The sequence below is a fragment of the Notolepis coatsorum genome (genome assembly GCF_963971535.1).
Source record: "Notolepis coatsorum genome assembly, chromosome: 11".
NCBI classification, from domain to species: Eukaryota; Metazoa; Chordata; class Actinopteri; order Aulopiformes; family Paralepididae; genus Notolepis; species Notolepis coatsorum.
In genome coordinates this window covers 100,986,884-101,001,925 of record NC_140175.1, presented here as the reverse complement: position 1 = coordinate 101,001,925, position 15,042 = coordinate 100,986,884, and the positions used below count along the sequence as shown (strand labels likewise).

General features: G+C 47.9%; 1 protein-coding gene across 1 annotated transcript in view; it reads right to left on the bottom strand.

The window, feature by feature from the left end:
* Window positions 1–97: 97 nt before the first annotated feature.
* The window catches only part of npy8ar (neuropeptide Y receptor Y8a), a gene marked incomplete at both ends in the record, with an annotated part of 145,343 nt that continues 130,398 nt past the window's right edge, over window positions 98–15,042 (bottom strand). The window contains 2 exons of the mRNA XM_084325024.1: window positions 98–548; window positions 8,605–8,751. Of these exons, the coding sequence (XP_084181150.1) occupies window positions 98–548; window positions 8,605–8,751 (598 nt within the window). The remainder of the gene's footprint in view (window positions 549–8,604; window positions 8,752–15,042) is intronic.

The window sequence follows — 15,042 nt, the reverse complement described above, 5'->3', positions numbered from 1 at the left end:
TGCAATCTGTTAATAAAGTTTTCAATCAATCAATCAAACTCGTTGGCCACTTCTCGGGGGCTAAGCGTCGCCGCCCCCCCCCCCCCCCCCCTTCCGGTTAGCTGCACACCGCCGCCACTGCCGCCGCGCTGGGGCTGGGGGGCGCCGGCCTGGGCGAGGCGGCGGCGGTACAGGAAGTGGCCTTGGTCAAGCCCTCGCTGCCCACCGTGGAGAGGGGGAAGCTCTCGTAGCTCTCCGGAGCCCCGCCGCCGGCCCCCCCGGTGGCACACTGGCAGCGCTGCAGCGTGGACTTGAGCTCCCGCTGGAAGTTGCTGTTGAGGAAGCCGTAGACCACGGGGTTGACGCAGGTGGAGGCCATGGCGGTCAGGTGGCAGGCGGAGAAGACGGCGTCGTGCTGGCAGGAGGGCAGCGCCTGGTGGTGCCAGTCGAACAGCGTGTTGAAGACGGTCAGGGGCAGCCAGCAGAGGGCGAAGGCGGCCACGATGCCCGCCAGCATGGCGTTGATTCTCTGGGCCCCGCGGGTCTTCCTGCTGCGCTCCACGATGTCTCTGCGGGGAAAACACACACCAACCTTGACGTTCAACATTATGCTTCTAGCAAGGGTGATGGGGGCAACCAGGGGTGTAAAGTACTTGAGTAATTGTACTTCGTTACAATACTTAAGTACTGTTTTTGGGGGATTTGTACTTTACTCAAGTATTATTAGGTTTTTATACTTGTACTTTTACTCAATTACATTTCAGAGAAAAAAAACATACTTTTTACTCCTTACATAAAAAAATGCAGACCTACAAAGTACAAATCTCGCAGGTCCAACCCTTTTAATTAGTATATTTGTTTCTCTGGCTGAACTAACGTTAACGTTATTAATCCTGCGGCCGCGCTTTATTTAAAAACAGCCAATCAAATCCCCATCAATGGAAAATAAACCCGCCCATACCCATGCTGATTGGTCCTTGTGCAAGACTAGAAAGCGGGGATCTTTGATTAAACACCTGCTATCAGAAGAATAGACAGTCAGAGTGACGAGCTACAGAAGATGGCCACAAACGATAGTACGAGTGATGTAGAGGACGAAACGGAACATTTCATTGCCCCGGAATAAAAGTACTTTTTTAGTACTTAAGTACAATTAAAAGTAGAAACTTTTTTTTTTAACTTTTAGCCAGTTACTCTGACTTTTACTTGAGTAATATTTTGAGATGGTACCCATACTTAAGTATAATTTCTGGGTACTTTTTACACCCCTGCATTTAGGTCTCTGATGGGCCTACTAACACACAAACTGAAGTAAGACAACCCAGTCACATCTGCCTCTCCGTCGTACCGTGGCGTGGGGGGATTGTAGACGATCCGCAAGTGCAACAATCCTTGACTCGTGTGTGAAAAACGTGTGTGTACAAAATGGAGGCTCGCTCGTGGACTTTCTCCTTTCCCACGAGCAGTTATCTAAAATGTGTCTCTGACAACATTACAGGGCGAGAAATAGGACATGCGTGCAATTGCTGGATCTCTTACCCTCATATTTGATCTGCGACGCCTAATTGGACAGTTTGATCTGAATTTCATGAGCCTGTCGGAGAGCGGCGGTGGGCAGCTGCAGCTCGTTTACATTTAAAGCTACAGACAGAAACCGCCGCTCGATAACGGGACTGAGAGGGGCATAAAGGCTGCTAGAATGCATCACCTGAGTGGTATTTTCAGCAAAAAACATGTTTTGGGGACCTCAGAGATTAAATCGGGGTTAAATGCAGAGGACAACGTTTGGATATTATGTCAAATGTGCTTGATACAATTTTTATTTAATAAAGATATTCTATTCTATTCTATTCATATTAAGTTGTTGAAAATGAGTATAATATGTGCCCTTTAACCCTTTCACTACCACACTTCCAAAGGGTTAACCCTTTCAATGCGACACTACAGACGGTTAACCCTTTCACTGCCACACGACAAAGGGTTAACCCTTTCACAACCACACTACAGAAGGTTATATATCGTATTTGCTTCGCGTCCCGCTCTGAGCCTTATGAGATACCCCTTATCTCCTATGATACCTACTGTATCTCCCACGAACAAATACATGCACCCCACCTGTATGGGGCCCCGCCCCCATGGTGGCACCGCCCATATAACCGTGACTCTGGTCACCAAACACTCTTCCTCTATTTTCGTCCCAGCGTAATGGATGCGTGCACCATACGATAACTAGCAGGATGAAAAAGATCAGAGTCATAATGTTGAAAGCTTACCAGAGGTTGCTGGCCCCTGGCATCTTCAACGCATGTTTTTGGCGACACGACGGGGCTATGTTGATGTTCCTCGTTTGATGACAGCACATCGAGGTTCAGCTGTACAAGACTGGCTGTCGGGCCAGCTTGTACCCAGGTAGGCCCTGTGTCTTCAGGCATGGGTATTAGTGTTAGTAATGCTGGTTTGTTTTGTTACACAACCATGTTGTGTGTTGGCACCGGGGGCAGGATGGTTTGGTGAACGTTCACTGCAGGGAACGGTTTCCAAGCTGTCTTGGGCGTGCTACTAAAACATCTAATGCTATGCTACATGCTATCGCTAATGCCGCATGCTATTACTACTGCTAATTGCTACGCTGTTCTAATGTCTCCGCCGTGAGATGTTGTCACTCTCCCTCCTCTTGCCCGGTTCATCAATGAAGGTCAGTCGGTAGCTGTTGTGGTTTTTTTTGCTGAGTCCTATTTACCTTTTTTCGGGTAAATGGGTTGACAACAGGGTAGGCCGTGGCTAGGTTGCCTAGTCAGGTATGTTACCTTGTGTTCCGGCTGGGTTTGTTGAACGGTGTTCCCATCTGGGTTGGCGTCGGGTAGTGGGGCTATGGGTCCAGCCGACATGGTAAACATGTTGCGTGTCTGTGCGCAGGCAATTGTTGTTCTGGGTCCCGCATCGCCTCGCGCTAGGCTGCAGTAGTATAAGGGCAGGGCCGCCTGGGAGAAATGTGAGGCCCTGTGCGTATTTAGACGCGAGGCCCCCCACCCCCTGAGGCGGCCCTGTGTAGTGGGCTATTGTTTCGTTTTGTCACTCTGCTATGAGAAGGTCTGTCTTGCTACAGTTTTCTCTCCTCTCAACCATTCATACTGACGGTCAATCGGTATACTGGGGGAGTAGTGCGGGGGGGGGCTTTGTTTACCTTTTTTGGTAAATGGGCTAAACTAGGGCTGGTGTCCTGTTGTGAATATTTTGAATGAAGGCGGGACTAGTTTGCTCTGGTCCATCTCCCCTTAACTTTGTGTGTATGGGTTTGCTCATTCTACAGTATTTTGTGGTTTAGCTCTTTTATTCATTTAACCCTTTCATGGTGCACACCACAGTGGAGGTTGCTGTTTGCAATCACCACTGGTGCTCCGTGTTAACATCAGTCCTTTGTTTTTTGACATATTGAAACAATGCCCCGCCCGGCCGACACCATGGGTGGGTCGGCCTGGTGAGTGGCTGGTGGGCTGTTAAGGCTTGTACCGCCACGGTATGGAATTGGCAACGATTAGAACTGTGTTCGAATTGCTGTTTTTTTCTATTAAAAAAATGGTGTCTGGTGGAGGGGCCTTGAGGGCCAGCCGACGTCGACACATCGCGCGAGGTTGTTGACGTTATTAGCTTTGACCCAGCCGCAAGCTATAACCGCTCAGGGTTCCCCTCTCCGCAGGGGATTTTGGTCTTCTGCTGGAGCGCGGGCGGTATTGTCCTAGGCCCTACACCGCCTCACACCGCGCAGCCAGAAGAAGAGAGAGCACGGCCTCGTCAGCGGCGATGACGAGGCCCTCGACAGGCGGCCATGTTTTCCCCCACCAGAGGTATCCTGGGCGTTGATTCGACAGGTGTCCACAAGGCCGACAGCCTTGGCGGCCGAGGGATCGGCCATGTAGGATGGGTTCGGCTTGAACAAACAAGCCGTCACCGTCCTGCCGCGAGCAGCCCGCTCTCCGATCACTCCCTTCCCCAACACCAGCGGAAGAAGTGGGCTCTGATTGTTTCCTTTGGCTGCGGGCCGCGTGCCTTCGTTGATGCGCGGGCGGCCCCCCTTTTCGCTTCTCATGGGGACAGGGGCTGACACCCAGTTGATGGCTGAGCCTGGGTTTGTCCGTGAGAATGTTGTGCTGTCAAGCGGCTCCCACACCTTGAACTGTGTTGGTTGAGCCTGGTGTTACGTCTGTCAACTTAAGTGTTGTCAGCAGGGGGGCTCGAAACCTTTTGAGGCACACAGTGCGGGCTTCCCCGGCCTCGCCTTCGCCAGGCCAGGTATCATGTTGGTGCCTCCCACTCCTGAAATATTGGCAAGTGGTCGCAGCTCACATGATTTGGGGTGGTAGTAATATCACTGCAGGGCTACGGTGTGTAGGAACCCATGGGGGCCTTACACCTTGCATGTCCGGCTGCAGAACAACTCCTTCAGCATGTTCTGGAGGGGTGTTCAGTGGAGGGGCTTTTTTCATCGGAAGCCCCCCGTATCAGACCGGCCCTTTCTGTCGGGGTTCCCCCTTGGGTGCGATTGCCTCGTGGGTGGTGTCAGGGTCAGGTGTTCCGACACAGAACGCGCTCCTCGCACGGTTCCAGGTTTGGCCACGCACAGCGGGGGGACCGGGCCAACTATCTACAGTTCCTGGCGGACCTGCGCCACGTGACGGCGGGTGCGTTGGGAGTGTCGTCACATATGACTACCATATGTCGAGGTGGATGGAGAGAACGCTGAGGCGGGGACTTGTGTTTACACAACCCCACCCGTTTTCAGGTTTGGTACAGACCCTATTGTCAGGGTCTCCAGCTGTGACAGCTCTGCTCAACGAGATCCAATCTCTGTGGACGAAGCAAGCCATCGTCGTGGCGTTCTCCTCCCGGTGTTCTCTGCCCGAGAAGTCGGGAGGGAGGGGTGTAAGACCCAGGCTGGACCTGTCCCATGGGAAGGTTCAGCATTTTTTGGATCGTCTCCTACCTGTTGAACACTGTCAGGTGGGGGTCTGGTTCCATAGACCTGTAGGATGCGTATGCGCATCCCCGATCTTCCATCCTAGGGCTTACCTACGCTTCCTTTGCAGGGTTAGCGTATGAGTACCAGAGGCTGCCGTTCGGTTTTCTCTGGCTCCCCGCATCTTCACCAAGTGCGTGGAGGCCGCACTGGGGCCTCTGCGTCGTCCGGGGTTACGGAGTGTTCTGCCCTGATGACGTTCTGGTCCTTCGCGGTCAAGGTGGATCGTCAGGTCTCATACCAGGCAGGTCTCTACCAGCCTGGGGTTGCTGTAGACTGGATGTAGAGTACTCCTCTTCCCAGTCAACGGTTGGAGGGCTATGGGCATCCATCTCAGAGCGTGTTGTCAACACGCTCGGGAGGTTCCGTCCTAGGACGGTTACGGCGCTGTCTCACGTCGCGTTTTCACCGACGCCTCCCTCGCTGGTGACGCATCGGGCCAACGCAGTAGGGGGCAGCTGGCAAACCATGCTGCCCGGTCTGCGCTACGTTCAATGTGTTGGTGTTGAAAGCGGTCCTTCTGGTCCACAAATGGTGTTGATCAGGACGGACGATACGACGTCAGTGTCGTGTATCGACAGACAGGGAGGAGTACGCTCCCCCTGTCTGCACCAGGCGGCGGGCGGCTGGCTATGGGCGTCCTCCATCTGCGCGGCCTGAGGGCTCCCCACATCCCCGGCAGGGAGAATGTGGGTGCAGAGGTACTGTCGCGGGGCGGTCCTCATCCTGACGGGTGAGGATTACGTCTGGACATGGCCAGGCAGGTCTGGGACCGATGCCGTGCCACCAGGGATTCTTCCCCATACATCTGTTAGGTCAGTTGTTGGGACGGGTACGTTGAGGGGTGCAGGTTCTTGATCCTGATGGTGTTACCATCTGGAATGCGCATGCTCCCTCCACTGTCGCGCTTACGCGGGCAGATGACGTATGTTCCAAGTGTGGTGTAAGGCGGGGGGCCGGGACTCAGTCTCCTGCCCCCTGGATGCTGTCCTTAGTTACCTCCAGTCTCTCCTTGATAGACTGTCGGCTTCGACGGTGAGGGTATATGCAGCAGCTATATCCTCTTATCATGAGGGGTTTGAGGGGATGTCTTGTTCAGCCACCCTCTTGTGAAGCGTTTCCTGCTTGGCGCTCGACGCGTTAAGCCGGTGCAACGCTCCTTGGCTCCGACTTGGGATCTTCAATTGGTCCTCGGTCGGTTGTCCTTGGCCCCGTTTGAGCCGCTCGAGCAGGCGCCGTTGGGACAGCTGTCCTTCAAGACCGCGTTCCTACTGGCTGTCACTTCCGCTAAACGCGTAGGTGAGCTCTGTGCTCTCTCGGTACGTCCAGAGTGCCTGTCTTTTCGGACCGATTGCGGTGTCACTCTGCGACCTAATCCTGCTTTCGTGCCTAAGAATATCCGGAGTTCCTTCCGCTCCCGGGATATTGTGGTTCAGGCGTTTCGTCCTCCTCCTCACACTAGTGAGTTAGATGCGGGCCTTCACCTGTCATGTCCAGTCCGTGCTTGGGGATTTACCTCAGCCATACTCAGGACTTCAGGGTTACCGACCAGCTTTGTCTGTTACGGTGGGGCTCGTGCTGGTAAGGCACTGTCGGAGCAGCGCCTGTCCCATTGGTTGTGCGAGGGCATTACCCTCTGCTACACGTTGGCTGGGCAGGATCCCCCTGGGGGCGTCAGGGCGCACTCCACTCGTGGGGTGGCTGCTTCTGCCGCTCTCCTGGGTGGGGCCTCGGTGGAGGACATCTGTGCTGCAGCTTCATGGTCCTCCCCGGGCCCCTTTGTAAGGTTTTACCTCATGGACATGACCGGGGGTTCTGTCTCCCAGGCGGTTCTGGGGTCTGTGGCCTTTCCTGCTTCCCGTCCTTTGGTCGGGTAGCAGGAGTGTATGGGTATGGGCCACAGTGTGTTGGGTCACACGTGGTTCCGCCTGTACGGTGTGTTCAAGGGGTTCTAGTTCCCTCTTGTTCGCATTCAGGTGGAGTTGACTGCGCCCCCCCTTCATTAGGAAGGATGGGGTGACAGGGCTCCCCGCACCCCTTGATGTGGGCTTACGGGTCCTCAGGGGGTACATTTGTCGGGCCTCGCGTCCGCTCTTCCCCATATCTCATAAGGCTCAGAGCGGGACGCGAAGCAAATACGATATATAACGATAGGTTATGTAGATAACCTAGTTATATTAGTATTGGCTGAGCGTCCCGCTCTGCGCGGCCCTGAGTTCCCTCTTGAGGGATTTTTTTCCTGGGACGGGATTTGGCGAGGAAGAGTGTTTGGTGACCAGAGTCGCGGTTATATGGGCGGTGCCACCATGGGGGCGGGGCCCCATACAGGTGGGGTGCATGTATTTGTTCGTGGGAGATACAGTAGGTATCATAGGAGATAAGGGGTATCTCATAAGGCTCAGAGTGGGACGCTCAGCCAATACTAATATAACTAGGTTATCTACATAACCTATCGTTAACCCTTCTGAGAGAGAGAAAGTTTTAACCTTCTGTAGTGTGGTAGTGAAAGGTTAACCTTCTGTAGTGTGGTAGTGAAAGGGTTAACCTTCTGTAGTGTGGTAGTGAAAGGGTTAACCTTCTGTAGTGTGGTAGTGAAAGGGTTAACCTTCTGTAGTGTGGTAGTGAAAGGTTAACCTTCTGTAGTGTGGTAGTGAAGGGTTAACCTTCTGTAGTGTGGTAGTGAAAGGTTAACCTTCTGTAGTGTGGTAGTGAAGAGTTAACCTTCTGTAGTGTGGTAGTGAAAGGTTAACCCTTTGTAGTGTGATAGTGAAAGGGTTAACCTTCTGTAGTGTGGTAGTGAAAGGGTTAACCTTCTGTAGTGTGGTAGTGAAAAGGTTAACCTTCTGTAGTGTGGTAGTGAAAGGTTAACCGTCTGTAGTGTGGTAGTGAAAGGGTTAACCTTCTGTAGTGTGGTAGTAAAAGGGTTAACCTTCTGTAGTGTGGTAGTGAAGGGTTAACCTTCTGTAGTGTGGTAGTGAAATGTTAACCATTTGTAGTGTGGTAGTGAAAGGGTTAACCTTCTGTAGTGTGGTAGTGAAAGGGTTAACCTTCTGTAGTGTGGTAGTGAAAGGTTAACCGTCTGTAGTGTGGTAGTGAAAGGGTTAACCTTCTGTAGTGTGGTAGTGAAAGGTTAACCTTCTGTAGTGCGGTAGTGAAAGGTTAACCTTCTGTAGTGCGGTAGTGAAGGGTTAACCTTCTGTAGTGTGGTAGTGAAAGGGTTAACCTTCTGTAGTGTGGTAGTGAAAGGGTTAACCTTCTGTAGTGTGGTAGTGAAGGGTTAACCGTCTGTAGTGTGGTAGTGAAAGGTTAACCTTCTGTAGTGTGGTAGTGAAAGGGTTAACCTTCTGTAGTGTGGTAGTGAAAGGTTAACCTTCTGTAGTGTGGTAGTGAAAGGTTAACCTTCTGTAGTGTGATAGTGAAAGCGTTAACCCTTTGTAGTGTGGTAGTGAAAGCGTTAACCCTTTGTAGTGTGGTAGTGAAAGGTTAACCTTCTGTAGTGTGGTAGTGAAAGGTTAACCTTCTGTAGTGTGGTTGTGAATGGGTTAAGTCTGAAAGTGTCAATATGTCAACGGTTGTCAAGGCGACGTGTCAGAGTGTGATGTATGAAGGACCTGCGTCTCCGGAGCCGGAGGAAGATCCGGAGGTAGCACAGCATCACCAGCAGCAGAGGCAGACAGTACTGGAAGACCAGCAGAGAGGTGGTGTAGGCCAGGCGCTGCCTCTCAGAGGGCCACAACTCCACGCAGATCAGGTGGTCCCTGGAGGGGGGGGAGAGAGAGAGAGAGAGAGAGACTGAGAGACAACCTGAGAGACAAAGCAAGAAGGGCTTTTTATGCCATCAAAAGGAACATCAAGTTAGACATTCCAATCAAAATCTGGCTCAAAATATTAGACTCTGTCATAGAACCCATTTCCCTATATGGTTGCGAAGTCTGGGGCCCACTTGCAAACCAAGACTTCACCAAATGAGACAAACACCCAATTGAGACTCTGCATGCAGCATTTTGCAAATCCATTCTCCGCACCCAACGGAAAACACCAAATAATGCATGCAGAGCTGAACTAGGAAGATACCCACTAATCATCAAAATCCAAAAAAGAGCATTTAAATTCTACAATCACCTAAAATAAAGTGACCCAGACACACTCCACAACAAAGCCCTCACCTACAGTATGACCATTGAGAGATGCCCACTCAGCCAGATGGTTCTGGGACTCTGCTCACAAACACAAGCAGAGCCACCAGACAGAAACCACACTGAACTAAACCAAATTATAAGAAAACTATCTGACACATTGGAAAGAAACAACCCAAAACCAGAGCAAATTGAAATGCTATCTGGCCCTAAACAGAGAGTACACAGTGGCAGAATACCTGAGCACTGTGACTGACCCAAAACTAAGAAGATCCTTGACTAGGTACAGACTCAGCGAGCACAGCCTAGCCATCGAGAAAGGCCGCCATAGGCAGACCTGGCTCCCAAGAGAAGACAGACTATGCATCCACTGCACACAAGAAGAGGTGGAAACCGAGCTCCACTTCTTAACAACCTGCCCACTATACCAAGACATCAGAGACATATACTTCCCACAAATTGCAAACACCCAAAGAGACTTTGAAAACATGGAAAACAACTCAAAACTCCCATACCTACTGGGAGAAATACAACAATGTGCAAACACAGCAGCAAGATTTGTGAGCTGCTGTGACAAGAAAAGGACATCCAACGTAATACAACCACCAGAGTTGAAAGAAACTTCTGTAATGTACTGATTTCTTTTGTTTTCTCTGTTTGATTGTTTTGTTTTGTTTGGCTTTGGCAATGTAAACGTATGTTTCCCATGTCAATAAAGCCCATTTGAATTGAAGAGAGAGAGAGAGAGAGAGAGAGAGAGAGAGAGAGAGAGAGAGAGAGAGAGAGAGAGAGAGAGAGAGAGAGAGAGAGAGAGAGAGAGAGAGAGAGAGAGAGAGAGAGAGAGAGAGAGAGAGAGAGAGAGAGAGAGAGAGAGAGAGAGAGAGAGAGAGACTCTGACTGACTGACTGACAGGCTGCTATTCTTTATTCTACAGATAGTTTCCAACAACAGTGTGTGAGATTGGATCTGACACCTGGCTCGGCTTCTATATATTATTCCTAGATTTATTCTCCTTTCTTCAACCCAACGTTGTTACAGAGAGATGGAACATCAAGAGGCAGAATGATTTATGTCCATAACTTACCAATAAATTACCAATGACGAACGGACAGAAACATTCTAAATGCAGTCAGATATTCAGACTTTCAGTGACATACAGCTACATTTCTCAACTGACAGGCAAGTCGAAGCATACGCAATACCCCAGGGCTGTCACATTATTTTCGAATTTTATTTCGAATTTACATAAAAACACGAGATTCGAACGTGAACGGAAAAATAAAATAATTAAAAAAAAACATGTATCTATTATAATAATAAAAATAATAATAACTTTTAAAAATAAGGATACCGGTAAAAACGGTAAAACACGTATTCCAAATAATTACTGGTCATGGTTATTTTTTGTCTTGCCATTTTAATATCTATCAGGAGTCGACCAGCACGCCGGCGTGACCAAGTGACGTCATTTGTTTGACGAGGTCTGGCGGAGAATTTCCTGAATGCTCAATGCTCATCGAAAGAGCAGGCCTGAAACTACATAGTAGCTAGCTACTGTAGAAAATGTCTTGATAGGCCAAGAAATTATTGAAACAGGATAATTTCAATTCGATGCTAAATAAGGTTTTAGGCATGCGTAAATTGTACTCTATTTGTATTATTATCTTCGCCGTTTTTGATCACGCTAGTGATCACGCTAGTTGTCGGTCTATTGGACTGCGTTTGGAGTTGTTTTGTGCCGTTTCAGAGGAGGATTATGAGGCGAGGTAAGAAAATAATTGTTTATACATATAATTGTTTGTACATAGACAAACCTTGTTTCTAATGCTTCATGGAGCATGTTTACATTTGCTCAGCCTCATAGTAGAAAAACACATCTTCTAAAATCGTTTTTGTGTTTTGTGTTGTACAGTATGCAGTATACAGTATGTACAGTATGAAAACAAACGGTCAGGTCATATAGGTGAGACTGTGCTGAAAAGAATGATACCAAACATACGATGGTAAACAAAAAGTAGCCAAAATGTTGAAAATAGCTTAGACTTTTTTTTACACTGAAATTCAAATTTGAATTCGAACTTGTCTACAATTCTGCAACGAATATCGAATTCGATTTTTTGCTAAAGTGATAGCCCTAATACACACACACACACACACACACACACACACACACACACACACACACACACACACACACACACACACCACACACACACACACACGCATGCACAGATGGACAGACAGACTGACACCCAGTGTTAATTTTGTCAGCTATTTAAATTTTAGTTTTAGTCTTAGTCATGCTCCTTTTTCGTTTTCATCATATTTAGTCACCTTCATTTATTTTTCGTTTAGTCAGTTTTAGTCAACTAAAGGTCTGAGCATTTTAGTCTTTGTATAGTCTCGATGTAGTAAAGAATAATAATAATAAAAAATAAAAAAATTGTTTAATAATAATAATAATAATAATAATAATAATAATATCTTATTTTTTAGCGCCTTTATATAGCGCCTTTCAGGAGACCCAAGGCGCTTAACAGCTAAGGGAGGGGGATAGGGAACAACGTAACAACGTAGTCTCGCCACTCAGTTACTACAGCCTCATAAATTGACATGAGCTTTTTATAAACAAAAAAAGCTAACATTAGTGCTAGCTGGTTAGACCATTGTATTGATTATTGGAGTCTGAAAGGTGTTTTATTTTGAAAAACTACCGGAGTTTCTCGGACATAACATTCGCCTGTGCGTGCCTCTTGATATGTCAGGATGCTTGTCTCGGTCACGTGATACGCTACTCAAAAAATAAGACCGCAAACTAGCGAGCATTTGTAAAAAAAAAACTAAGTCTTTGGAGAGCTTCTTTGCAAAGGGGAAATGCCAACTGGTGAGGCAGAAGAGGAGCCTACGACCTCCAAGAAAAAGAACTCTTCTTTTAACAGACAATACCAGGAGTCATACTTAAAATACGGGTTTATCACAATGTATGTATGTACAGAGGTGACTCTCACGCACCAAGTCCGCTCTGCATAATATGTGGCGACAAGCTAGCAAACAGCGAGGCAATGAAGCCTTCAAACTCCCACTGATTCAGCGTTATGGTGAGTTGTATTTTTCATGCACTTAGCATTCGTTTTTATGCCAGTCGTGTTATTTTATTTTTGCTGTATCTATCTGCCACAACTTGAAGGCCGGTCCGTGAAAATAATGCCTACAGTACATTAAACCGGTCCGTGGTGCAAAAAAGGTTGGGGACCCCTGATTTAATATGTTCTATTGTGGTGGATCAACATAATGTAGCGATCCGTCATGCAGTAATGTAGGGAAGAAAGAGGAGAGTTTCCTTTTCTGTATGGTGTTTTATTTCCAGCTCAATATGGGGTTTTACAGGTTGATAATTCCCTTCTCATACACAAAACAGCTACCGGCTAATACGCTACTGTAGTGCGGTCCATCCTTCCATATCTCCCGGGGGGAAACAACACCCCCAGCATAACAGTGGTGCCCCCTACTCACGGAACGATGTGTTGGGGATAAGGGTTCCGCACGGACAATTATGTTTGTTACTTTCCTGTGGGCAAATGAGCTCCTGTTAGCTAGCAAATAAACAGTATTGACGTCGAAGTGGAATAACATTTTGTGTCGTCGTTATTAGTCAACGATATGGCATGAATAATTTTGTTACGTTAGTGTCACATGACCATATTTAGTCATCATTTTTGTTGACAAAATTAACACTGCTGACACCCACACACACACAACAATTTTATGATCTGCATTGGGGGTAGAATTTAGCCAATTCAACTAATTATGTCGGCCTTGTGTAAGGGTAAGATGTGCCGGGCTTAATGTTTACCATAGAGGTGCATTGATTCAAACAGATGTGCCAGGCTTAATGTTTACCATAGAGGTGCATTGATTCAAACAGATGTGCCGGGCTTAATGTTTACCATAGAGGTGCATTGATTCAAACAGATGTGCCGGGCTTAATGTTTACCATAGAGGTGCATTGATTCAAACAGATGTGCCGGGCTTAATGTTTACCATAGAGGTGCATTGATTCAAACAGATGTGCCGGGCTTAATGTTTACCATAGAGGTGCATTGATTCAAACAGATGTGCCGGGCTTAATGTTTACCATAGAGGTGCATTGATTCAAACAGATGTGCCGGGCTTAATGTTTACCATAGAGGTGCATTGATTCAAACAGATGTGCCGGGCTTAATGTTTACCATAGAGGTGCATTGATTCAAACAGATGTGCCGGGCTTAATGTTTACCATAGAGGTGCATTGATTCAAACAGATGTGCCGGGCTTAATGTTTACCATAGAGGTGCATTGATTCAAACAGATGTGCCGGGCTTAATGTTTACCATAGAGGTGCATTGATTCAAACAGATGTGCCGGGCTTAATGTTTACCATAGAGGTGCATTGATTCAAACAGATGTGCCGGGCTTAATGTTTACCATAGACAGGGGTGCAGTCGTAATATGGGCGGAGGCCAAACGGTATCCTATTATTATGCAAAGTCTAGGCACTTATCACCTAGACTTTGCATAATAATAGGATGCGCGCACTTCGAAGCCCAAACGCCGTTTGACCGCGGTTGCCCAGCACTGCACCACTGACCATAGAGGTGCATTGATTCAAACAGATGTGCCAGGCTTAATGTTTACCATAGAGGTGCATTGATTCAAACAGATGTGCCAGGCTTAATGTTTACCATAGAGGTGCATTGATTCAAAAAGATTGTTTCGGACAAAACTTTGACATTGTGTGTTTCTCTCGCTCCCTCCTCGGCCCTGTGAAGCACTGACCTTTGCTAAAAGAGAACAAACGAACTTTCCGTCCCCTCTTCTCTGTGCTCCTCTCCCCATCATTCCAGCAAGGAATGTCAACCGATAAGGTGCTTTGACTTTATTTCATCTTTCTGTGAGGGACAGCTATCTATTTCGTCTTTCTGTGAGGGACAGCTGTCAATCACTGGCCTCTGCAGTTAATTGCCAATGCAGCATGGCAGGTGTGTGGGCTTGATTGCCACCTGATTGGTGTCAGGTGTGCAGTGCCTTGAAGTCAGGGCCGCCGCTAGGGGCGTGCGAGCAGTGCGGTCGCACAGGGCCTCGCGAGAAGGGGGGCCACGGATTTTTTTTTTTATTATTTAAATTTTTTTTAACACTATGATCGCCGGGAACGAGTTTTCACGTCATTCCGAGCCATGCTCATTCTGCCGAAGACGCCGTAACTCGTCTTTGATGTCAATATTTCAAAAATCTGTCATCGAAATCATATTTCCTTTCCGACGCCCTGAGACACAGTGCAAAGCTCCACTCAACTCTCTAGCGGTTCAAGAGCGCCATCTGGTGGCCGATCGGCAGATCGCCAACCGGATATTAACCTTTGAACCGGTAGTGCTCATCCATATGTGGTCCGGCCACTCGCTATCGTTAGAGAGACTCCGTCTTGATACAGTGAACATCGATCGGTGCAAATAACTCGAAAAAACAACATGATTTGGACGTATATACTATTATACAACCTGGAAATGGATTGGGCATTTCTACATCCCATAATAGAAAAAATTCTGTTCCACGCTCATCTGCCAGCGGCGCGAGGAAGCCACGGTAAGATTCAGCGTTATATTCTAACGTGTTCTTTACTAACTGCTCTGATGAACATATGACCCACTCTGGATGAATCATCTAACGCTGCCCACGGAATTATAAACGATCCCCCGCCCATCAGATGATACATAGAAACTTCTAGAAGTACCTCCAGTTGAAATTTATTATCTGGCACAGATCGCTATCAAACTGTATTTCATCATGCATATAATGCATTTGGAGCTATAAATCAAGTTCTGGAGAAAGCTGCAGAAAACGATAAAAACATACTTATACTTTAGACCATATTTTAGT